The 24753-nt window shown below is 41.0% G+C and overlaps 1 protein-coding gene, 2 long non-coding RNA genes and 1 pseudogene across 3 annotated transcripts; 1 reads left to right on the top strand and 3 right to left on the bottom strand.

The window, feature by feature from the left end:
- The first annotated feature begins 5278 nt into the window (after window positions 1-5278).
- LOC128473862 (palmitoyltransferase ZDHHC2-like) lies at window positions 5279-11741 on the top strand (annotated as a pseudogene).
- Window positions 11742-16437: 4696 nt separating this feature from the next.
- LOC128475376 (uncharacterized) lies at window positions 16438-19390 on the bottom strand. Its single transcript, XR_008346492.1, has 5 exons — window positions 19300-19390; window positions 18718-18799; window positions 17896-17985; window positions 17334-17415; window positions 16438-16851 (listed from the first exon to the last, which is right to left on the bottom strand). It is a non-coding gene; the product is annotated as an uncharacterized LOC128475376 (long non-coding RNA).
- Window positions 19391-19895: 505 nt separating this feature from the next.
- Window positions 19896-21345, bottom strand: LOC128475375 (uncharacterized). The gene is made up of 3 exons (XR_008346491.1): window positions 21257-21345; window positions 20702-20791; window positions 19896-20201 (listed from the first exon to the last, which is right to left on the bottom strand). It is a non-coding gene; the product is annotated as an uncharacterized LOC128475375 (long non-coding RNA).
- Window positions 21346-21537: 192 nt separating this feature from the next.
- On the bottom strand, window positions 21538-24484 carry LOC128473861 (palmitoyltransferase ZDHHC20-like). The gene is made up of 7 exons (XM_053456086.1): window positions 24395-24484; window positions 23548-23668; window positions 23116-23185; window positions 22300-22332; window positions 22086-22206; window positions 21720-21846; window positions 21538-21626 (listed from the first exon to the last, which is right to left on the bottom strand). Exons 1-7 carry the CDS (start codon window positions 24479-24481, stop codon window positions 21538-21540), a joined length of 648 nt encoding a protein of 215 aa, XP_053312061.1. The 5' UTR covers window positions 24482-24484.
- Between the last annotated feature and the right edge of the window lie 269 nt (window positions 24485-24753).

The following is a 24753-nucleotide window of genomic DNA, read 5'->3' as shown; positions in this document are numbered from 1 at the left end:
CATATTTCACAATATATGATTACATAATTTTATGGTTGGGAGTCACCACAACATGAGGAACTGTATTAAAGGTTCGCGGCGATAGGAAGGTTGAGAACCACTGCTCTAGGCAATGACGTAGAGGCGTGTCGGGAACCCCAGTAGCAGGTGCATGGAGAATAATGGAAGAAGCTACTCCAGGGCTTAGTGGTCTCCTCTGTGAAGCCAAATGTGGATAGTTGTGACACCAGCCTTTATGTCCCTCAGAGTGATGTGAAGAGGCGACAGGGCTGACAAACATAGTCCAAATATGAAGAACTTGAGGTGGACGTGTAGGGCAGTATGTGATAAAAGTGCCACAATACCACAATAAAAGCATAAGCCATTTTTCTGTCTTCTAGCCTTTTCTTTAAGGGACAGTGTAGTTCGGAGTACCCCAATTTCCACGGGCTCCTCAGTGTCCAAGGTGCCTATAAGATTTACCCCCTTTGCTTGTTAATATAAATCCAATAGGCAGTCCAGGTCAAAAAGGTAAATCCAAGAGACAGATCCAGAGTCAGCCATGAACTATATCTCCAAAGGAACTAACTGAACTCACATCTCTGGTCAGGTGTGGTAATGACATAGGCTTCAGGTGAGGGAAGCATGGATATAGCATAACCAACACAGCTGAACATAAATATGGATTCTAAAACATAACCAGACCAGACATACGTGGTACAGGATGCCACAAAGGACAGGGAACAAGGCAAGGAACACAGGGGATGGAGTGCGGAGCCAAGATCCCCAGAGGCTTCTCCTTTAAGCAAGGATAGGATATCTCAACTGGGATATGGGGAGAGGAGAGAGGAACCAAAATCCCCAGATGTTTAAGGGAAAGAGGGCAAAGGTTTATAAATTACAGATACGCAAGTAAACAAAACAGCAAGCTGTGGAGAGGAGTTCAACTCCAGGCAGATCTCTTAAAGGGACGGCCACGCCTGAAAGTTTGCAGGGCTGAGGCCGAACACTCATCGGTACCTCGATTGCCAGTCCAGTGCCCACTCGGTCTCTTCTTGACTAGTTGCTCATTTTGTATTTTTGTGACATTTAAAAGCTGAGACAGAAATGGGAGGGTAAATATTTAACTGAAATTCAATTAGAATAAAATTTGTACTAGAAATTTGGCTTTTCATAAAGTAACCTTGTAAAAACGGTCCAATTAAAAGGCTTTTTTAATACTTTATATGTTTGTTTTTTGACATATGCAGTTATTAATGCGGATATCCACTCACTGGCCACTTTATTAGATACACCTTTTCAATTGCTTGTTAACACCAAAAGCTAATCAGCCAATCACATTACAGCAACTCAATGCATTTTGGCATGTAGATGTGGTCAAGACAACTTGCTGAAGTTCAAACCGAGCGTCAGAATAGGGAAGAAAGGGGATTTTAGTGACTTCGAACATGGCATGGTTGTTGGTGCCAGAAGGGCTAGTCTGAGTTTTTCAGAAACTGCTGATCAACTGGGATTTTCACTCACAACCATCTCTAGGGTTTACAGAGAATGGTCCCAAAAAGAGAAACTATCCAGGGAGTGGCAGTTGTGTGGACGAAAATGCCTTGCTGATGTCAGAGGTCAGGAGAGATTGGACAGACTGGTTTGAGATGACAGAAAGGCAACAGAAACTCAAATAATCACTCGTTACAACCAAGGTATGCAGAATACCATCTCTAAACTCACAACACATCAAACCTTAATGGGCTACAGCAGCAGAAGTCCACACGGGGTGCTGGGTTGATCTATGCTAGTCTTCATACTATCCTGAAATTAGGCACACACTTGGGCAATCATTTATAGAAATGAAAAAGCAGTAAATATTCAGAGATCACAAACTGACATGGTGTTCCACTCATAATACCTAGTTTAGTGTCACATTGGCAAGTAGCTTAATTAGGGGTTTTTCTGCCGCCTTTTGGATCAAGAGTCGGAAGGTTCGGTAGAAGGGTTGACGTAGATGGACTTGGCTCTTTCTTCAACCTTATATACTATGTAACTATATAACTATATATGTCGCCCATGAATAACTCTCAAGGGGTTTTTATCCCAACCTACCCACCGACACGAGGTTTCCGAGTGTTGAGAGAGACTCCTGTCTTTTCTTGGATCCATTACCTGCATTGAGGCTGTAAGGTGGAGTATGTGGCCGCGCACGTGGAGGTAAACGTTCCAGATATTCAGATTCATTCAAAATCGGAGAAAATAACATTTTGTCTTTCTAGGAGTCACCGGCAATAAATCATATTTTTATACTAGTCTTTCATGGTAACCATGGTACTTGGTGCCACTTGGTGTTTTTCCTTTTAATTTTGATACGGGATACAGCAAAGAGCTGAGAGAATACACATTAAAGGAGAAATGTGATGTCTGAGAGTGACCTGAGAGGGGTTTATTCACTAAATAAAGAGCTGTGGTTTCTTGATGTCACTATACATTATGAAGAGCCAACCCCAATATGCTTTTTCTGCAGAAATAACTTAGCAGTGGCTCTAAAATGTATAAGTAAAGCAGCAGTATAAGTATAGCTGAGACGTCTCTTTAGATCTCTGTGGGGTCTCCCTTGCACAGAAAGATACTGCAGAATCCCTCCATAAGCATTTGGCCCTTGGCCCCGGACCCCATATATCTTCCTGGCCCATGATGTATTTACCGCCCCTCAGCTCGAGGCACGGAATGCAGTCCCAGCGCTTTCTGGTCACTGATTATAAGCGTTGAGAAAAGACCACAGAGGATGCGGGTAGCTGAGGTCCATTTATTTTTTCTTTTCAAAGTACTTCAGTATGTATTATGTTTAGTGGGCTGTGAGATATAGTAAACTATCCCTTTTACATCAGGGATATTTCTTATTGAGTTATACATTATACAGGGCCAGCTCACCACTTTTTGCTGGTGAAAACTGTCAAAGTTGGATCTTTGTAAAGCATAATGAAGTCAGGGAGCCACAACTCTACTGCAAACCCCCCTTTAGTGAATAAACCACATAGTATGTGGGGTACAAGGAAGAAAAAAAAAAGAAAAAAAACCAGAAAAATGCTGACAGGGGGTATTTGTTCGCTGTTCGCACACGACGCACCTAATAAAGTTTGTTTTGCTTTTCGCTGCAGTGAATGAGAGGTTGCTGAGGTGGCTGAAATATGTGTCAGTTGATACTAAAAGCGGGAAATTGGGAATGCTAATACAGATAACAGCCCGTCCCTATCTCAGAGTGTTTTAGTATTGGTAAAGCGCCGAGCGCACTCCCCGCCACAGGAATTCCAACTCTATTCACTAAAGGGAGAGTTGGCAGGAGAGCTTTCAACTCCCTCCATGCACTACGAAGGGCCAACCCTGCCAGGCTTCTCCTGTAAGAAAGCCTGATCTGGCCCTGTATAATGCATAGGTCAATGTGAGGAGACATGGGAAAAAAAACACTGATTTAACTCTACATTATACAGGGCCAGCCAAGCATTTTATGCAGCAGAAGTTCACTGAGGTTGGCCACATCTGTCCTTTGTGAGCCCCCCTGTACATGAGCTTCCAACTCATCTGAACGCTTAGTCAATAAAGTGGGGTTAGTTATTTAGTAAAGAAAATTAATAAAAATCCCCTGGACTGATAAACGTCATCTTTATCTCAGGTTTGGTGATAAATCTAACAGTCCCCAGTCCCCACCATTCCATCGTGCCAACGTGAAACATACTGCAGTGCCGCTTGACTCCACCAGATTTAATTGTGTTAGCCTGTTACACGTTCATGATATTGGCACTGATCAGAGACAACCCAGAACGGAAGCGCTGGGAGTATACTGTCCCACACCACCAAAGTGTATGTATGCACTCAGTATACCAAGCGCAGTACACTTAGAGGCACTTTCACCGAAAGAAATGAACCATTGGAGACAAGCACTTGTTCTCAAGGATATTAAATATTTAGGGAGGATAGATCGAAAACATCTTTCCTGGCACATGTATATTACATATATTTATATAGCACCAGCAGATTCCCTGGCGCTTTTACAATAAGGGAGAGTGAAAAGACTATATAATAACATTAACCCCTTAACAACCAGTAACGTGCCAGGAACGTCACAGAAAAAAGGCACTTAACGACCAATGACGTGCCTGGCACGTAATGGCATTAAGCAGGTTTAGAAAGTGATTTATGATCAATAAAAGGTGTTGGTGTAATGCGTCAATGTCGAGGCATTCAGCAACACCAAGATCGGCCCTGTGTGGCCCCTCCTCGGGGTGTCGACATCTGCCATATACTATGGCTGTATGGCGGTGGACATCCAATCTATGAATGATTGCTTTCTAAGCTTCAATTGTGTAGCTGAAATGCCTCAATAGCGAGACATTCAGTGACACCACAACACCCACCCCAGGATGTCACTACAAAAGATTTTGCCTCCAAGAGGGTCTCTCCACAATGTGATTAGTAAAATATTTTAGAAAATAATTAACAAAAAGAGAAAAAAATAAAAATAGCTAAAAATATATTATACAATAATGTCACCATCATGGGACCCATCCAGTTCCAACAAAATATAAAAAAAAGTCCACAAAATATAAAATAAATAAAAAGTTTATTTTTATGAGAAATCCTGACATGGAAAGAGTTTAAATACTAGCATTTCAACTACCAAAGGGGTCTACTAAAAAAAAAAAAAAGAATGGTTTGATGGGGTAAATTGGAGTGACCAGGAAAAATGTGGCCTTTTAGCCCCAAACAACCAACCAGACAAACCCATGCATGGGTGGTTTGGTTGTACTCAAGAGATGTTGCTGAACCCATATTGGGGTGTTTGACATTGACATATACCAGGAGCTATAAATTCACACCTGAAGTACAATGTGTGTGTGATTAAAAAAAACCCTCAAAATAAATTACTACTACAAAGTTTGACAAAGGGTGGTAGTAAAATTAGTGCATGGAATGGGTTAAAATACTAGCATTTGAAATACCTGGGGGTGTCTAGTTTTCAAAAAATATGGTTTGATGGGGTAAATTGCATTGGTCGGCATCAAAGATACCCGAATTTGCACATGCAGCTGAATTACCAGATTTGGAAAAAAAAGCTACTTGACTTATTGCCCTATAACCATACCTGGGAACTCTTTTGGAAAAAAACGCTACTTGTACTTATTGCCCTATAATCATACCTGGGAACTCTCCGGGTTTGCCCCGAGAATCCTAGGTGAAGCACCTCTTCTCCGGGTCAATAACCAAATCCTCTGGGTTGCAGGGTCTTGACACGCCCCGTCCATTTTCCATTTAAATGGGGGTGTTTCCCTCTGACATCGGAAACGCTTTATTCTCAATTACAAAGGGCCATACCAACCGGAACACCAACCGGGCTAAACTGGTCCTGTGTGTATGTGTGCTTGTGTGTATCTAATGTGTGTATGTGTGTATATACCATATGTGTGTGTATCTAATGTGTGTGCATGTCTGTGTATGTATATATATATCAATGTGAGTATATCAATATATCATCTGTGAGTTTGTATATATTTATATATATACTGATATATACAGATGTTCTTCTAGCGGTCTAGCGGCTCTGCTGAATGTAGCACTTTAATAACTAAACGGCCCGTTGGACACATCATCGCTAGTACTGTCGGATCCCAGAAATGATTCCTAAATCATGCAAAGTCTTGTCGTATTCCTAATTATTCAGGGGAAACATAATTGTCATGGGTCAGAAAAGCAAGGCACTCATAGGCTGTTGCAATGGAAATGGGAAAACATTGTGCCTGTGCCATTTTTATATGATTAACCCTTCTAAGGAAAGAATAAAATCTGCTAAGGTTTATTCGCTTAACATCCTGCACCGTGTACGAGCGGCACAGTCCAGGGTATTCATTCATCCTTCGGTATCAGCCACTTTCTGTATATGGCGTCTCTCTTAAAAATGTTACCCACCTGATGGCTCGTATATAGATTTTCCATTTAGCCGTTTACCCTTCTCCTCCTCTGCCTGGACATTTGACGGACTAAAACTTGCTTCCCAAATACAATTTACATTTCTGCTTTATATAAGCCTCACAATATAAATAGCAGAGCGTTTGGGGCATAATTCACTAAGTGGTGTAACGTTTTCATAAACAGTTGTCGTGTTAACATATTGGCAGGAAATCCTCCAGTTTCACTTGGATTCTTTGGAATATTTCTTTACAAATCACCAATCTTCATCTTATTTCTTTTACTATCTCTTACAGTTTCGCTTATCTAAATCGGACAAGGAGCAATATGAGAAGGAAGACAAACCAGAGATTAAGCAGGAGATACTGGAGCGGGCAGCTAAAGATTTGCCAATCTTAACAAGAACTCAGAACAATGGTACCTACCGCCACTTCTTCTTTCTTTGAGTGATTTAATACTTAGATACTAACCATACCATGGAACGCCATGTCAAGGCTGATCCGGATCATGTGCCAAGTCGAGTCTGACTCAGATGCAGCGAAAAATAAGGGAGGAAATAAAGCCAATTCTGTATCAGCTCGCACTCCTTGACTAGCTGAGCCAGATTGTGGTCACAGTAGTTATAGGAAGCTACATACTTCCCATGACATGGACTATATACTATTTACTGCATTGACTGCGCTAATCTGCTTTCAGTATATACTTCCGCTCTTTGAGACTATAGAGGTGAAATGTCTTTTTTCTAAAAAAAATGCCTCCTCCCTCTTTTTGTGCCGCAGGTATCCGGTATTGTGACCGATGCAAGCTGATGAAACCCGACCGCTGTCACCATTGTTCAACTTGTGGCAAGTAAGCCTGTGAGTTAATGTCTGTTTTTGTAAAAGAGAGAGTACATTCTGCCCGTTCTGAAGCGGTTTGGGAGCCAAGAGGTGCTAGCTGCTCTGGAGATAGAGTGACTGAGACTGTTCAAAATGACAAAAGACTGAATAATGAGGACTGGATGAAAGAGGCTTTGGCTTGTGAAAGCTCTCCTTTGGGGTTTAATTTGTCCAAAGCTATAAAAGAGAAAATTTGGAAAGGTGATTATATTGAAATTTTAAGATGCTTTAGATTGGGTAAGGGTTTGTGGTAAGGGTGCGCTGTTTGCTAAAGTGGATATAGAAGCGGCCTTTAGGCTACTGCCTATACACCCAGATGCTTTTTGTTCGTTAGGCTTTCACTTTGAAAATAATTTTTATTTTGATAAGTGCTTCCAAAGGGCTGCGCTAATTCATCTTTTTACTTTGAAGTTTTCTCTTCCTTTCTTGAGTGGGCAGTGAAGGAGGAGGCGGGGGTAGCTTCACTCGCTTGCGGGTCGCTTTGGGGTGCCCTTGGCTAAAGACAAAACTGTTGCTCCTACGAGAGTCATTGTTTTTTGGGGGATCATTATTGACACTGAAAAGATGGAATTTAGGCTTCCTGAACAGAAAGTGGAGGATTGGCTATTAGAGATTATAAGAAAGAGGGTTAAAGTTTTTGTCAGAGATTTTCAATCTTTGTTAGGCAAATTGGCTTTTGCAGCCCGGATAATGCCCATAGGTAGGGTTTTTTCAAGGCAGTTGGCGCTGGCAATTAGAGGTAAGTCTTCAAAGTTTATGCATGTGAGAATGTCTAGGGAGATTCGGGAGGATTTGAAGGTTTGGGAAATGTTTTTGAAAGATTTTAATGGGAAGCTGCTGTTTCAAACTCCCTTTGAGTCTAATGAGGACTTAGATTTATTCACAGATGCTTCAGGTGCAATGGGTTTTGGGTTGTTCTGGAGTGGTAAATGGGCAGTGGGGCAGTGGCCAGATAGTTGGGCAGAAGCTGGTTGGGTGGGGGATTTAGTTCTCTTAGAAATGTTTCCTATTGTAGTGGCTATTAATGTCTGGGGAGAGCTTTTGGCTAATAAGAGGCTAATCTTTCATTGTGATAACAAAGGTGTGGTGGAGGTCATTAACAATTTGCGTTCCAGGTCAGAGCCAGTTGTTTGTCTGTTGAGACAACGTGTTTTGATGTGTCTTTGTAGAAACATTTGGTTAAAAGCGGTTCATATCCCGGGTAATTGTAACTTGGTTGCTGATGCATTGTCACGCTTTCAGTTCAGGTGCTTCAGGGAGCTGGCCCCGGATGCAGAGGGAAAGGGAACAGAGCTGCCTGGGAGGATCTGGGATTGGACATCACCAAGATAAGTGCGCTTGTTAAAAACTCAGTGGCCCCGGGTACTTGGAATGCTTATACTAGAGCTTGGAAGGAGTGGTGTGTGTTTGCAGAGGTTTGGGGTTGGGATCCGGCGCAGGTTGGAGTTGAAGGGGCTCTAGCTTTTGCTTTTATGCTTATGAAGAAGAAATATTATGGGGTGTTGGTGGTAGTGAAGGAATTTTTAGTGGAAAGGATGGTGATGGGATATGCGGGTGATGTTAAATCTGCTGATAGGAGGAGACCCACTTCTTTTAATTTTATATTTTTTTTGAGCTTTTAGAATTGGGGAACTCGTTGCAGAAAGTAAGAGCTCAATTTCTGGATTATGGTTTGAGGAAGATGAGTTGAGTGAAGGCGGTTTGAGGTTTTTTATAAGATCGGGAGGGTAAAGGGCGTTGGGTTTGTTTGTATAGAGTGGGTGATGATTGTTGTCCGGTTCAGGTGGTAGAGGCTTTTTTGGCTATAAGCTTTTTTAATACATGAATCAGGTTTGCCTTTGACCAAATTTCAATTTAAGAAGGTTTTGGCGATCTGCTTTAAAAATTTGGGACTGGAAAATGAAAAATATTCGTCCCATTCGTTTAGGATAGGGGCGGCTACTGAGGCGGCTATGAGAGGTTTAAATGAGTCGGTTATTAAAAGAATTGGTCGTTGGGAGTCCGGTAGGTTTAAATTATATGTAAAACCAGAGTTAATCTAACTTTCTTTTCTAATATTTTGCAGATGTTCCAGCTAGAATTGCTTGGATTATTGGACACTCTTTTATTTACTGGGCGCAGAGAAGAGCAGCCTTACGGGTTTATGGGGAAAATTTAGGTTGAAGCATGAAAATGTTAATGTTTTTTGGTTTGGGATTCGGGGTATGCGTTCAGGGGAGGTAGTTGAGATTTTAAAAAATTGCATGTGTAAATTTCCTTTTCCTGACGTTATTATTCTGCATTTTGGGGGAAACGATATCAGTAAGATGAAGTCAGTTCAGCTTTTTCACCAGATTAAGAATGAATTGTTGGTGGTTCAAAATATGTTTCCAAATGTTGTTTTGGTTTGGTCGGAAATAATTACACGCAAGCTCTGCTTGGATGTAAAAGATTTAAAAGCGCTAGACAGGGTGCGCAAGAAGTTAAATAGATCTTTACAAAAAAAATTGAGGTTAATTGGAGGTTTTAGTTTCAGGCATTTGGAATTTGAAGGTGGTTTGGAAGGTTTGTACAGATCAGATGGGGTGCATTGATCTGAAATTGGATGCAACATTTTTAATATGCATCTGCAAGAAATGATTGAAAAGACCGTGGGTTTTGGAGGGGGGGCGGCTTCAGCTTGATAGGCTGCTTCAGCCGCTGGGGGGTATGGGTCACCTGCCCATTAGAGGGGGGTGGACAGCTTTTCAATTTTGGTTGTAAGTCTGGCTGACTTAATGGTTAATTTATTATGTATGAAGTTATGGTTCTTAAGTTATGGCTATAAACGGTGAATTTTAAAGTCTCAATAAAATGTTTATTTAAGGTAATTTGCACATACACCACTCGTGTATCGGGTTTTCAAACAACAAATTCTTCCTGCTGTTCTTGATGTACGGCGGTCTGTACTGCCTGTTTATTTGCGCAACAACGCTGCAATATGTCCTGAAGTTTTGGACGGTAGGTATTGTTTAATCTTTTTTAAATTATCAAGATATTTAGTAGAATTGGTAGGTAATTTGTATTTCATTCTTCTTGCTATAAATAAAATGCACAGAATTTGTGTCTTTGTAGCTTTAGGATACATGTCTATTTGTTCACCCATTTCATTTATTGCTCTTCCTTTTTCCCTGCTTTAGTCTAGACTCTAATCTCTGTGTGACGTGATTACATGGTTAATACTTTATTCCTTCTACAGGATAACACGGATAATACCGAGAGCCAGCTGTCAACCATGTTCTTTATGTCAGCCATCTTCTTGATCTCCTTAATAATTCTGTTTTCCTGTCATTGTTGGCTCATCATAAAGAATCAATCAACCATTGGTAACGTATTATTTGCTTTTTCTCTAACATGAACAAATAACAATTGGTCTTTTTTGGATCAGGCACCTGATTTATGTGTCTGAGACAGAAAAAGCAGACATCGAGATGTTTAGCACAGCCTGTGGGTCCTACGGAAATGGTCACATATGCCACATAGTGCTTTTCTGTTACGGATCTAGTCTGCTGTATAATACGGGTCTGTCTACTATTGACCAGCCCAGAGTAACCAGCAACAAAGGCCCTCGGTACACAGGAATTTATGGTTTTAGTTTGAATAAACGCAGAAGGCGTATTCTAGTTGTCACCAATTCTGTTATCACAATTCTATTTTCCATTGGGTTGGTCGATGTTTTTCAGTATGATTTATTTACTATTTGTATGTTTTAGAGTCATTCCAAGATCCCTCACTTCAGGGCGTGGGAGAAAAGGACAGATATTCCCTGGGCTTCAGGAAGAACGTGAAGGAAGTTTTCGGAGATCAAAAGCTGTGTTGGCTGTTACCTGTTTTTACAAGGTACAATTACATATTTTCTTCCCAGAACTGAGATTATTTGTATCTACAGACTGGGCCACACTTTATAGAATTCCCTGCTCGGTAGCGACAGCTGGTTTAGTGCTAAATGATATCACAACGTCCAAAATGCAGATAAGTAACGCCACCTTCAGAACATTACTGTCCTGAGCTGCATTTTTGTCCCTCGTCCATAAAACATCTTATTTCTCTCCCTTATCGTCAAGCAGGGGCTGCCAGTAGTTTATTTTAGAAATGGGTCCGTTTATCGCAGATCTGCTCAGCAGTCACATTAGTCGGGGGTCGCTGTGATTCCATCCGCCGTATTTTGTCTTGGGTTTTCCTCGCTGAAGTGGCGGAAGTTTTGGCTGCTCAGGCTTTGTATCGCCGCTGTATGTTGAGTTATCGTTCTTTTCTCTTACAGTCCGGGAGATGGCTGCTCTTTTCCAACTCGCGTTGTTTCAGGGGACCCTGAACAAAACGCTGGCATAAACCAGAGCGACATCGCCAATCCGTACGTATCCTTTATGTGTCTTTGCCTTTTCCATTATAAGACTGATGAAATGTCAAACACTTAATTATATGTTCATAAAAAGTCACCGCAGTGTGGGGTATTTTGTGCTTCTGTATCGCGGTGAAATGATATGAATTGCACCGCATTTATACAGACTGTAGGGAGAAAAACCAGAGTTTTAGGTATTTTAACCCCCATCAGTGTAGTGATTTTTACAAAAAAATGCCAAAGAATTGCGAGTTAGAGCATCTGCATTATTCCTGGTGTTTTGGCATTTCTAGCATTTCATCCCATTAGCAGTAGAGATAAATCTGCAGCTTGTTATTATGCAATTTGTTTTTTTTCTTTGTAAATTAGCCGTTTATTGTGTGCTATGTAGTGTGTCGATAGTCTGTGTTTGCGTGTGCACAAGTGAAGTGGCACAATATTGCATCCTTTATTCGGTCCTTTTGGATGAAATGCCTAAACTGTATAAAAATCCCATATTTCTTTGTTTGCAGTTGAGGCTTTCTCTGCCAGATCTCCCTGTGAGTCCCAGAACCTCGTGTCGAGAAGTGAGGCTGGATGAACTAGGACGGAAAGGTAAGGTTTCTTTCTTTCTTTGACACACACTTTCCTCTTTTCCAAAGGGATCCTTATTGCACTGGGGATATTGTACAAACAATTGGGTTAAAAAAAATTACCCCTATATCGTTTCGTTGTACCACTACGAGCCTCTTCCAAATTTTTAAGTGCCTTTTGAACTGCGTTCCCAAACTGTCACACGCGGGACCCCCGAACACACGTCACCAGCAGTTAGTGGGACGCGCAGACTGCTGCAGTTCTGGAAATTGGAGAAACCAATGATGAATGAGTTTGTTGTAAAGAAGTCCAGAACATTGTTCTTGATAAATAGAAGATTTGCTTATATATACAGCTGGTTTTACAAACCTGACTTTTAATTGACATGTATGTTTCCCCCACACGTTACATGACAGGGCTACAAAAATCACAATGTATAGCTTCATTATTTATGTTAATGATTAAAATGTATTTAATCTTTATCTTTTTTCACTTTCGTTAAACAGCGTATGGAGCCGTCACCATGTGGGTTTGTGGATATCATGTGCCTAGAAAGGGAAGACCATTCCTTCATATGCTTTGAAGCTTATCAGAACACAGAGGCTCCATTCCACCATCAGCGGACCCCAATGCTGTTCATTGAATTATGTTACATTTCCATGCTATTGTTTTGCTGTACATAGTTACCAACTTAGTTGTTAAGATTAGTTACAATAAAGTAGTTTTAGAAAATTGTTTGTACTTGATGTGTATTTTTTATTTCATTGAGAAATATAACAGTAGTTCATACGTTTTCATCTTTCACCATCTGATTAGCATTATCCCTCTCTTGCATTTTACCGCCTCTCTCTTCCCCCTACCCATTTCTCCTCATCCTATCCTACCCCACTCCTCCCTTTCACCCCTTCAATCACTATGTGTATGCATCATTTTTCAGCTTATATGGCGGGTGTAGATTAGTGTTAAATAATTCCTCTGCTACCCTCTGAATTTTAAGCGGAGGGTCTGGGCAGGTCCTGCTAGGTCTCTCCTGTCCTCCAGTGAACCTTCAATCAGCAGTGAGACCGGCCAGAACAGAATGCGCGATCAGCATTCATTATGGAACATTGTACTTGTGCTGGTGCCATTACACGCAAGCGTAGGTTCCACAGCTTTTAAGGATATATTGTATATTAAGATATGTTGATATGAGCACGAAGGGGTTAAACAACGAACAAACAGAAGGCTGTTTGCCTTCCCCGTGCAATGCTATGGAGAAGAGTGACTTATCATGCTTGGTTGTTGATGGAGGGCGACCAATTGGAGTAGGGCCTACATTCTCCTTGTTTTTCCTAGGATGTCGGAATAAGCAGCCCAGCTTAAACTTCATTATATGAAACTCAAAAAAAGTGACCTAAGGGGTTAACAGCGCTAGGGAATCTGCTGGTGCTATATAAATATATGTAATATGCATGTGCCAGGAAAGACATTTTTGATCTATCCTCCCTAAATATTTAATATCCTTGAGAACAAGTGCTTGTCTCCAATGGTTCATTTCTTTCGGTGACATCAAATTATACAGGGCCAGATCAGGCTTTCTTGCTGGAGAAACCTGGCAGGGTTGGCCCTTCATAGAGAGAGTTGAAAGCACAATCTCCTGCCAACTCTCCCTTTAATGAATAGAGTTGAAATTATTGCAGCAGAAACTTGCTCGGCCTGACCCCTCACAGGGAATAATAACATTTGGAAAACTGAAAGGTTTTGACTCATATGCAGCCTGAGTTTGGTAAAGAAGCTCCGCAGGCTGTTTGTTCATTAAGAAGGGGCGATGGACGGCATGATGCTTTTCTTTATGAATAGAAAATGGCCGGCTTGTTGGGGTTACGAAGCTTCCTTCCAGGAAACACAAAAGGGGAAATCATCGTCTGTGGCAGCCGCAGTGGAGCCAAGTAACGACTGCCGATTGTTTTTGACAGTTTTGCAGACTCTGTATAATGAGGAGCCCCAGCACATCACTGCTTCCATACGGGCTCACAGGACCTGAGGCGGGGAGTGCGCTCAGCGCTGTACCAATACTAAAACACTCTGAGATAGGGACTGGCTGTTAATGCAAAAATACTCTGTATTAGCACTTCCCAATTTCCCGCTTTTAGTATCAACTGACGCATATTTCAGCCACCTCAGCAACCTCTCCTGCACGGCAGCGAAAAGCAAAAAACTTTATTAGGTGCGTCGTGTGTACACAGTGAACAAATACCTCCTATCAGCATTCACGGACATAATGCCCCAGTATTTCCTGCTCTTTTTTCTATTTTTCTTCCTTGTCCCCCACATACTATGTGGTTTATTCACTAAAGGGTGGTTTGCAGTAGAGTTGTGGCTCCCTGACTTCATAATGCATTACGAAGATCCAGCAAAAAGTGGTGAGCTGGCCCTGTATAATGTATAACTCAATAAGAAATATCCCTGACGTAAAAGGGACAGTTTACTATCTCTCACAGCCCACTTAAAATAATACATACTGAAGTACTTTGAAAAGAAAAAAAAATGTACCTTTACTACCCGCATCCTCTGTGGTCTTTTCTCAACGCTTATAATCAGTGACCGGAAAGCGCTGGGACTGCATCCCATGCCTCGAGCTGACTGGCGGTAAATATATCATAGGCCAGGAAGATATATGGGTCCGGGGCAAAGGGCCAAATGCAGTATCCTTCTGTGCAAGGGAGACCCCACAGAGATCCAAAGAGACGTCTCAGCTATACTTATACTGCCGCTTTACTTATACATTTTAGAGCCACTGCTAAGTTATTTCTGCAGAAAAAGCATATTGGGGTTGGCTCTTCATAATGTATAGTGAAGTCAAGAAACCCCAGCTCTTTATTTAGTAAATAAACCCCTCTCAGGTCACTCTCAGACATGACATTTCTCCTTTAATTTGTATTCTCTCAGCTCTTTGCTGTATCCCGTATCAAAATTAAAAGGAAAAACACCAAGTGGCACCAAGTACCATGGTTACCATGGAAGACTAGTATAAAAATATGATTTATTGCCGGTGACTCCTAGAAAGACAAAATGCTATTTTCTCCGATTCTGAATGCATCTGAATATCTGGATCGTTTACCTCCACGTGCACGGCCACATACTCCACCTTACAGCCTCAATGCAGGTAATGGATCCAAGAAGTCTCTCTCAACACCTGGAAACCTCGTGTCGGTGGGTAGGTTGAGATTAAAACCCTTAGAGAGTTATTTATGGGTGACTGAGTTAGCATTCAAACTGAATATCACGCGTAAATATATAGTTATTTAGTTACATAGCACATAAGGATGAAGAAAAACCCAAGTCCATCTACATCAACCCTTCTACCTAACCTTCCAACTCTTGAGCCAAAAGGCGGCAGAAAAACCCCTAATTAAGCTACTTGCCAATGTGACACTAAACTAGGTATTACGAGTGGAACACCACGTCAATTTGTAATCTCTGAGTATTTCCTGCTTTTTCATTTCTATAAATGATTGCCCAAGTGTGTGCCTAATTTCAGGATAGTATGAAGACTAGCATAGATCACCCCAGCACCCCGTGTGGACTTCTGCAGCTGTAGCCCATTAAGGTTTGACGTGTTGTGAGTTTAGAGATGGTATTCTGCATACCTTGGTTGTAACGAGTGATTATTTGAGTTTCTGTTGCCTTTCTGTCATCTCAAACCAGTCTGCCCAATCTCTCCAGACCTCTCCTGACATCAGCAAGGCATTTTCGTCCACACAACTGCCACTCCCTGGATAGTTTCTCTTTTTGGGACCATTCTCTGTAAATCCTAGAGATGGTTGTGAGTGAAAATCCCAGTTGATCAGCAGTTTCTGAAAAACTCAGACTAGCCCTTCTGGCACCAACAACCATGCCATGTTCGAAGTCACTTAAATCCCCTTTTTCCCCCCATTCTGATGTTCGGTTTGAACTTCAGCAAGTTGTCTTGACCACATCTACATGCCTAAATGCATTAAGATGCTGTCATGTGATTGGCTGATTAGCCTTTGGTGTTAACAAGCAATTGAAAAGGTGTGCCTAATAAAGTGGCCAGTGAGTGTGTATCAGCATTAATAAATGTATATGTCAAAAAACAAACATATAAAGTATTAAAAAAGCCTTTTAATTGGACCGTTTTTACAAGGTTACTTTATGAAAAGCCAAATTTCTAGTACAAATTTTATTCTAATTGAATTTCAGTTAAATGTTTACCCTCCCATTTCTGTCTCAGCTTTAAAATGTCACAAAAATACAAAATGAGCAACTAGTCAAGAAGAGACCGAGTGGGCACTGGACTGGCAATCGAGGTACCGATGAGCGTTTCTAATAGCCGCACTGGAACTACCGTGGCAAGTACCAGCAATACTTCTTGTTGTGCCAATGCAGCTTTTGTGAAGTTTGTGTGCGTTCTTACACTCCTGCGCCCTACCATGTTGCGTTTGGCTTTGATCTTTTCTAAAGGTACGTTGATCTTATCTTGTAAAGGTATGTGTATCTTGTAGTAAATACTACAAATAGAATTTACATTTTCTGATCACAGTCACAATTATGGTGCAAGGATGTTTTTTTAACTTCATATACAAATAAAGGCTCTAATTTTGAATATTTTTATTGCTTTTATGTTTTTTAACATATATCCAACATGTCACAGCATATTGATTCTTGCTGCAAAAAAAGACATTGTTGTGGCAAAAAGGAGAGCGTTCCACATGTAATGCCTCTTTAATGATGATGTTTGGATAAAATCATAACAACCCATTACACAAGATTTGTGAGGTCTAGATGGATCAGAATATGCTCAGAATATATAACAAACGTATGGTGGAGCTTCTGTAATTTTTCTCAATTAAATAGAAAATATACATCAAGTACAAACAATTTCCTAAAACTACTTTATTGTAACTAATCTTAACAACTAAGTAGGTAACTATGTACAACAAAACAATAGCACGGAAATGTAACATAATTCAATGAACAGCATTGGGGTCCGCTGATGGTGGAATTAAGCCTTTGTGTTCTGATAAGCTTCAAAACATATGAATGAATGGTCTTCCCTTTCTAGGCACATGATATCCACAAACCCACATGGTGACGGCTCCATACGCTGTTTAACTAAAGAGAAAAAAGATAAATAAGATTAAATACATTTTAATCATTAACATAAATAATGAAGCTATACATTGTGATTTTTGTAGCCCTGTCATGTAACGTGTCGGGGAAACATACATCGCATTAAGTATGTCAATTAAAAGTCAGGTTTATAAAACCAGCTGTATATATAAGCAAATCTTCTATTTATCAAGAACAATGTTCTGGCCTTCTTTACAACAAACTCATTCATCATTGGTTTCTCCAATTTCCAGAACTGCAGCAGTCTGCGCGCCCCACTAACTGCTGGCGCCGTGTGTTCGGGGGTCCCGCGTGTGACAGTTTGGGAATGCAGTTCAAAAGGCACTTAAAAATTTGGAAGAGGCACGGCGAAACGATATAGGGGTATTTTTTTTTAACCCAATTGTTTGTACAATATCCCCAGTGCAATAAGGATCCCTTTGGAAAAGAGGAAAGCGTGTCCCAAAGAAAGAAAGAAACCTTACCTTTCCGTCCTAGTTCATCCAGCCTCACTTCCCGACACGAGGTTCTGGGACTCACCGGGAGATCTGGCAGAGAAAGCCTCAACTGCAAACAAAGAAATATGGGATTTTTATACAATTTAGGCATTTTATCCAAAAGGACCGGATAAAGGATGCAATATTGTGCCACCTCACTTCTGCACACGCACACACGGACTATCGACACGCTACATAACATGCAATAAACGGCTAATTTACAAAGAAGTAAAAACAAATTGCAGATTTATCTCTACTGCTAACGGGATGAAATGCTAGAAATGCCAAAACACCAGGAATAATGCAGATGCTCTAACTCGCAATTCTTTGACATGTTTGTAAAAATCACTACACTGATGGGGGTTAAAATACCTAAAACTCTGGTTTTTCTCCCAACAGTCTGTATAAACGCGGTGCAATTCATATTTCACCGCGATACAGAAGCACAAAATACCCCACACTGCGTGACTTTTTATGAACGTATAATTAAGTGTTTGACATTTCATCAGTCTTATAATGGAAAAGGCAAAGACACATAAAGGATACGTACGGTTTGGCGATGTCGCTCTGGTTTATGCCAGCGTTTTGTTCAGGGTCCCCTGAAACAACGCGAGTTGGAAAAGAGCAGCCATCTCCCGGACTGTAAGAGAAAAGAACGAGATAACTCAACATACAGCGGCGATACAAAGCCTGAGCAGCCAAAACTTCTGGCAAAACCCAAGAGAATATATGGTGGATGGAATCACAGCGACCCCCGACTAATGTGACTGCTGGGCAGATTATTATTATTATTATATATATAGCGTCATGAAATTCCGTAGCGCTGTACAACAGATCTGCAATAAACGGACCCATTTCTAAAATAAACTACTGGCAGCCCCTGCTTGACGAGAAGGGAGAGAAATAAGATGTTTTATGGACGAGGGACAAAAATGCAGCTCAGGATAGTAATGTTCTGAAGGTGGCGTTACTTATCTGCATTTTGGACGCCGTGATATCATTTAGCAGTAAACCAGCTGGCAGCACTGAGCAGGGAATTCTATAAAGTGTGGCCCAGTCTGTAAATATGTTACTGATGTTTGATCGATTCTTCATGACGAGCCAACAATGAGACGAAAACTGCAGCAGTCTGCGTGTCCCACTAACTGCTGGCGCTGTGTGTTCGGGAGTCCCGCGTGTGACAGTTTGGGAATGCAGTTCGAAAGGAAATTTAAAATTTGGAAGAGGCTGGTAGTGGTACGGCTAAATGATATAGGGGTTTGTTTTTAAGAAACTTATTTTGGACAATGTCCCCTGTGCAATAAGGAGCCCTTTGGAAAAAATGATTTATTTAGATCTATCTGTGTATCCCAAAGAAAGAAAGAAACCTTACCTTTCCGTCCTAGTTCATCCAGCCTCACTTCCCGACACGAGGTTCTGGGACTCACGGGGAGATCTGGCAGAAAAAGCCTCAACTGCAAACAAAGAAATATGAGATTTTTATACAATTTAGGCATTTTATCCAAAAGGACCGGATAAAGGATGTAATATTGTGCCACTTCACTTGTGCACACGCACACACGGACTAGCGACACGCTACATAACACGCAATAAACGGCTAATTTACAAAGAAGTAAAACCAAATTGCATAATAACAAGCTGCAGATTTATCTCTACTGCTAATGGGATGAAATGCTAGAAATGCCAAAACACCAGGAATAATGCAGATGCTCTAACTCACAATTCTTTGGCATTTGTTTGTAAAAATCACTACACTGATGGGGGTTAAAATACCTAAAACTCTGGTTTTTCTCCCTACAGTCTGTATAAATGCGGTGCAATTCATATCATTTCACCGCGATACAGAAGCACAAAATACCCCACACTGCGTGACTTTTTATGAACGTATAATTAAGTGTTTCACATTTCATCAGTCTTATAACGGAAAAGGCAAAGACACATAAAGGATACGTACGGTTTGGCGATGTCGCTCTGGTTTATGCCAGCGTTTTGTTCAGGGTCCCCTGAAACAACGCGAGTTGGAAAAGAGCAGCCATCTCCCGGACTGTAAGAGAAAAGAATGAGATAACTCAACATACAGCGGTGATACAAAGCCTGAGCAGCCAAAACTTCTGGCAAAACCCAAGAGAATATATGGTGGATGGAATCACAGCGACCCGCGACTAATGTGACTGCTGGGCAGATTATTATTATTATTATATATAGCGCCATGAAATTCCGTAGCGCTGTACAACAGATCTGCAATAAACGGACCCATTTCTAAAATAAACTACTGGCAGCCCCTGCTTGACGAGAAGGGAGAGAAATAAGATGTTTTATGGACGAGGGACAAAAATGCAGCTCAGGATAGTAATGTTCTGAAGGTGGCGTTACTTATCTGCATTTTGGACGCCGTGATATCATTTAGCAGTAAACCAGCTGGCAGCACTGAGCAGGGAATTCTATAAAGTGTGGCCCAGTCTGTAAATATGTTACTGATGTTTGATCGATTCTTCATGACGAGCCAACAATGAGACGAAAACTGCAGCAGTCTGCGTGTCCCACTAACTGCTGGCGCTGTGTGTTCGGGAGTCCCGCGTGTGACAGTTTGGGAATGCAGTTCGAAAGGAAATTTAAAATTTGGAAGAGGCTGGTAGTGGTACGGCTAAATGATATAGGGGTTTGTTTTTAAGAAACTTATTTTGGACAATGTCCCCTGTGCAATAAGGAGCCCTTTGGAAAAAATGATTTATTTAGATCTATCTGTGTATCCCAAAGAAAGAAAGAAACCTTACCTTTCCGTCCTAGTTCATCCAGCCTCACTTCCCGACACGAGGTTCTGGGACTCACGGGGAGATCTGGCAGAAAAAGCCTCAACTGCAAACAAAGAAATATGAGATTTTTATACAATTTAGGCATTTTATCCAAAAGGACCGGATAAAGGATGTAATATTGTGCCACTTCACTTGTGCACACGCACACACGGACTAGCGACACGCTACATAACACGCAATAAACGGCTAATTTACAAAGAAGTAAAACCAAATTGCATAATAACAAGCTGCAGATTTATCTCTACTGCTAATGGGATGAAATGCTAGAAATGCCAAAACACCAGGAATAATGCAGATGCTCTAACTCACAATTCTTTGGCATTTGTTTGTAAAAATCACTACACTGATGGGGGTTAAAATACCTAAAACTCTGGTTTTTCTCCCTACAGTCTGTATAAATGCGGTGCAATTCATATCATTTCACCGCGATACAGAAGCACAAAATACCCCACACTGCGTGACTTTTTATGAACGTATAATTAAGTGTTTCACATTTCATCAGTCTTATAACGGAAAAGGCAAAGACACATAAAGGATACGTACGGTTTGGCGATGTCGCTCTGGTTTATGCCAGCGTTTTGTTCAGGGTCCCCTGAAACAACGCGAGTTGGAAAAGAGCAGCCATCTCCCGGACTGTAAGAGAAAAGAATGAGATAACTCAACATACAGCGGTGATACAAAGCCTGAGCAGCCAAAACTTCTGGCAAAACCCAAGAGAATATATGGTGGATGGAATCACAGCGACCCGCGACTAATGTGACTGCTGGGCAGATTATTATTATTATTATATATAGCGCCATGAAATTCCGTAGCGCTGTACAACAGATCTGCAATAAACGGACCCATTTCTAAAATAAACTACTGGCAGCCCCTGCTTGACGAGAAGGGAGAGAAATAACATGTTTTATGGACGAGGGACAAAAATGCAGCTCAGGATAGTAATGTTCTGAAGGTGGTGTTACTTATCTGCATTTTGGACGCCGTGATATCATTTAGAACTAAACCAGCTGGCGGCACTGAGCAGGGAATTCTATAAAGTGTGGCCCAGTCTTTAAATACAAATAATCTCTGTTCTGGGAAGAAAATATGTAATTGTACCTTGTAAAAACAGGTAACAGCCAACACAGCTTTTGATCTCCGAAAACTTCCTTCACGTTCTTCCTGAAGCCCAGGGAATATCTGTCCTCTTCTCCCACGCCCTGAAGTAAGGGATCTTGGAATGACTCTAAAACATACAAATAGTAAATAAATCATACTGAAAAACATCGGCCAATCCAATGAAAAATGGAATTGCGATAACAGAATTGGTAACAACTAGAATACGCCTTCTGCGTTTATTCAACCATAAATTCCTGTGTACCGAGGGCCTTTGTTGCTGGTTACTCTGGGCAGAAAAGCACTATGTGGCGTATGTGACCATTTCCGTAGGACCTACAGGCTGTGCTAAACATCCCGATGTCTGCTTTTTCTGTCTCAGACACATAAATCAGGTATCTGATCCAAAAAAGACCAATTGTTATTTTGTTCATGTTAGAAAAAAAAAAAAATAATAATACGTTACCGATGGTTGATTGATTCTTTATGACGAGCCAACAATGACAGGAAAACAGAATTATTAAGTAGGTGAAGAACGCGGCTGACATAAAGAACATGGTTGCCAGTTTGATCTTGGTAGTATCCGTTTTATCCTGTAGAAGGAATAAAGTATTAACCATGTAATCACGTCACACAGAGATTAGAGTCTAGACTAAAGCAGGGAAAAAGGAAGAGCAATAAATGAAATGGGTGAACAAATAGACATGTATCCTAAAGCTACAAAGACACAAATTCTGTGCATTTTATTTATAGCAAGAAGAATGAAATACAAATTACCTACCAATTCTAAATATCTCTTGATAATTTAAAAAAAGAAAAAAAAAATACATACCACCCAAAAATTCTGGATATATTGCAGCGTTGTTGCGCAAATAAACAGGCAGTACAGACCGCCGTACATCAAGAACAGCAGGAAGAATTTGTAATTTGAAAAGCCGATACAGTTGTTGGCCCTACAACAAAAAAAAACAAAAAACTTAGGTTTAGGACATAAAAAGCCAACAAACATAATGTTGTATTAATGACAAAGCTTATCGAACACATACCATGGACAGTGATGATCCATCTTCAGAACACATCTAAAAAGAGACACATCAAATGTGAGATTACAACAAAAAAAATCAGACATATAAATGCACATGGAAAGAGATGGCAGTATATTGGGGTGTTTTCACAGGAATTAATGAAGCACAAGCCTATTTTATCACATTTTCTCTGAGGAAGAGGTCAGAGTCATGCCTCATGACAGATCTGCAACCTAAAATAATCCCTCCATACTCCTTAACACCTTGGTTACCCTTAATATGCACTATTACATCCTCTGAAACACACCCTGGGTGACTAAGGAATTAATAGTTTGTACTATGCTTTTTTTGTGCCGGTGCAGACATTTTCCCCACTAGTTGATCAGGGTGTCAATTAGAGAGCCTGAGGTCTTCCCTGTTAGCAGGATTAAGCATCGCTAGCTTCCTGCTCACTGATCCAATGCAATGGCGCTCGGTGCGAGCGCTGGTTACCTCAGAATATTGGAGAATGCCTGATCTTGTGTTTGGGCTTTCTCTGCCAGCAGTGTTAGTCCTGACATCACCAGAAACAACATTCAGGATAAAAAAAAATTATTTCAAACCAAGCAGACAATGTTTACTGCAAAACTTTTGGGTACAAATGAATATTAAGAATTTATCTCAAGTATGGAGACGTCCATCCGAATGGACTCATGAAAATAAACAAAACATGAAAATACACAGGTGCTGCGGTGCAAATGTGTTTCCAAATTCTCATCAGTGTAGTTTGTTTAAATGGTTACGTGAATAGGATGCATGTGTGCTTCATATTATGGAATCTAAGAAAAACAGGCTTACTTGTCACAAGTTGAACAATGGTGACAGCGGTCGGGTTTCATCAGCTTGCAGCGGTCACAATACCGGATATCTACGGCACAAAAAGACGGAGGGGGGGCATTTTTTAGAAAAAAGACATTTCACCTCTATAGTCTCAAAGAGCGGAAGTATATACTGAAAGCGGATTAGCGCAGTCAATGCAGTAAATAGTATATAGTCCATGTCATGGGAAGTATGTAGCTTCCTACCACTACTGTGACCACAATCTGGCTCAGCTAGTCAAGGAGTGCGAGCTGATACAGAATTGGCTTTATTTCCTCCCTTATTTTTCGCTGCATCTGAGTCAGACTTGACTTGGCACATGATCCGGATCAGCCTTGACATGGCTTTCCATGGTATGGTTAGTATCTAAGTATTAAATCACTCAAAGAAAGAAGAAGTGGCGGTAGGTACCATTGTTCTGAGCTCTTGTTAAGATTGGCAAATCTTTAGCTGCCCGCTCCAGTATCTCCTGCTTAATCTCTGGTTTGTCTTCCTTCTCATATTGCTCCTTATCCGATTTGGATAAGCGAAACTGTAAAAGATAGTAAAAGAAATAAGATGAAGATTGGTGATTTGTAAAGAAATATTCCAAAGAATTTCCTGCCAATATGTTAACAATATAACTGTTTATGAAAATGTTACACCACTTAGTGAATTATGCCCCAAACGCTCTGTTATTTATATTGTGAGGCTTAAATACGGCAGAAATGTAAATTATATTTGGGAAGCAAGTTATAGTCCGTGAAATGTCCAGGCAGAGGAGGAGAAGGGTTAACGGCTAAATGGAAAATCTATATACGAGCCATTAGGTGGGTAACATTTTTAGGAGAGACGCCATATACAGAAAGTGGCTGATACCGAAGGATGAATGAATACCCTGGACTGTGCCGCTCGTACACGGTGCAGGATGTTAAGTGAATAAACCTAAGCAGATTTTATTCTTTCCTTAGAAGGGTTAATCATATAAAAATGGCACAGGCACAATGTTTTCCCATTTCCATGGCAACAGCCTATGAGTGTCTTGCTTTTCTGACCCATGACAATTATGTTTCCCCTGAATAATTAGGAATATGACAAGACTTTGCATGATGAAGGAATTATTTCTGGGATCCGACAGTACTAGCGATGATGTGTCCAACGCGCCGTTTAGTTATTAAAGTGCTACATTCAGCAGAGCCGTTAGAAGAACATCGGTAAAATATAACGTGAACGGCAGGAGTCGCAGCAAAGTGACATTACTGAAGCTCCCGATGTTTACCTTTTTCGATGGACTGGCCGAGGAGGAATATATCGTCCTCAAGTATGACCAGAGGAACATGATAAATAGCAGGTGAAAAATCACCATATATACAGCTGTATAAAAGAAAGAAACAAATGCATAGAGTTACAATACAATTCAATACTGCAGGCTGATTTATATATACCGTATTGGCCCGAACAGAGGTCGCACCCCCCCACACTTTAGGTCTTTAAAGTGGGGGTGCAGCCTATATTCGGGGTTTAGCGCAGAGATGCGCATTTTGGATCGCCCAACGCCCGGGACATGCAGTTCCGGGCGGGTGTTTTTCATTCACCCGTTGCGGGTAAGCAGCACGGTTAGGATCCAGATCTCCCGCA

Source organism: Spea bombifrons, chromosome 2 (assembly GCF_027358695.1).
Source record: "Spea bombifrons isolate aSpeBom1 chromosome 2, aSpeBom1.2.pri, whole genome shotgun sequence".
Taxonomy (NCBI): Eukaryota; Metazoa; Chordata; class Amphibia; order Anura; family Pelobatidae; genus Spea; species Spea bombifrons.
This window is presented reverse-complemented; position numbering and strand designations above follow the sequence as displayed.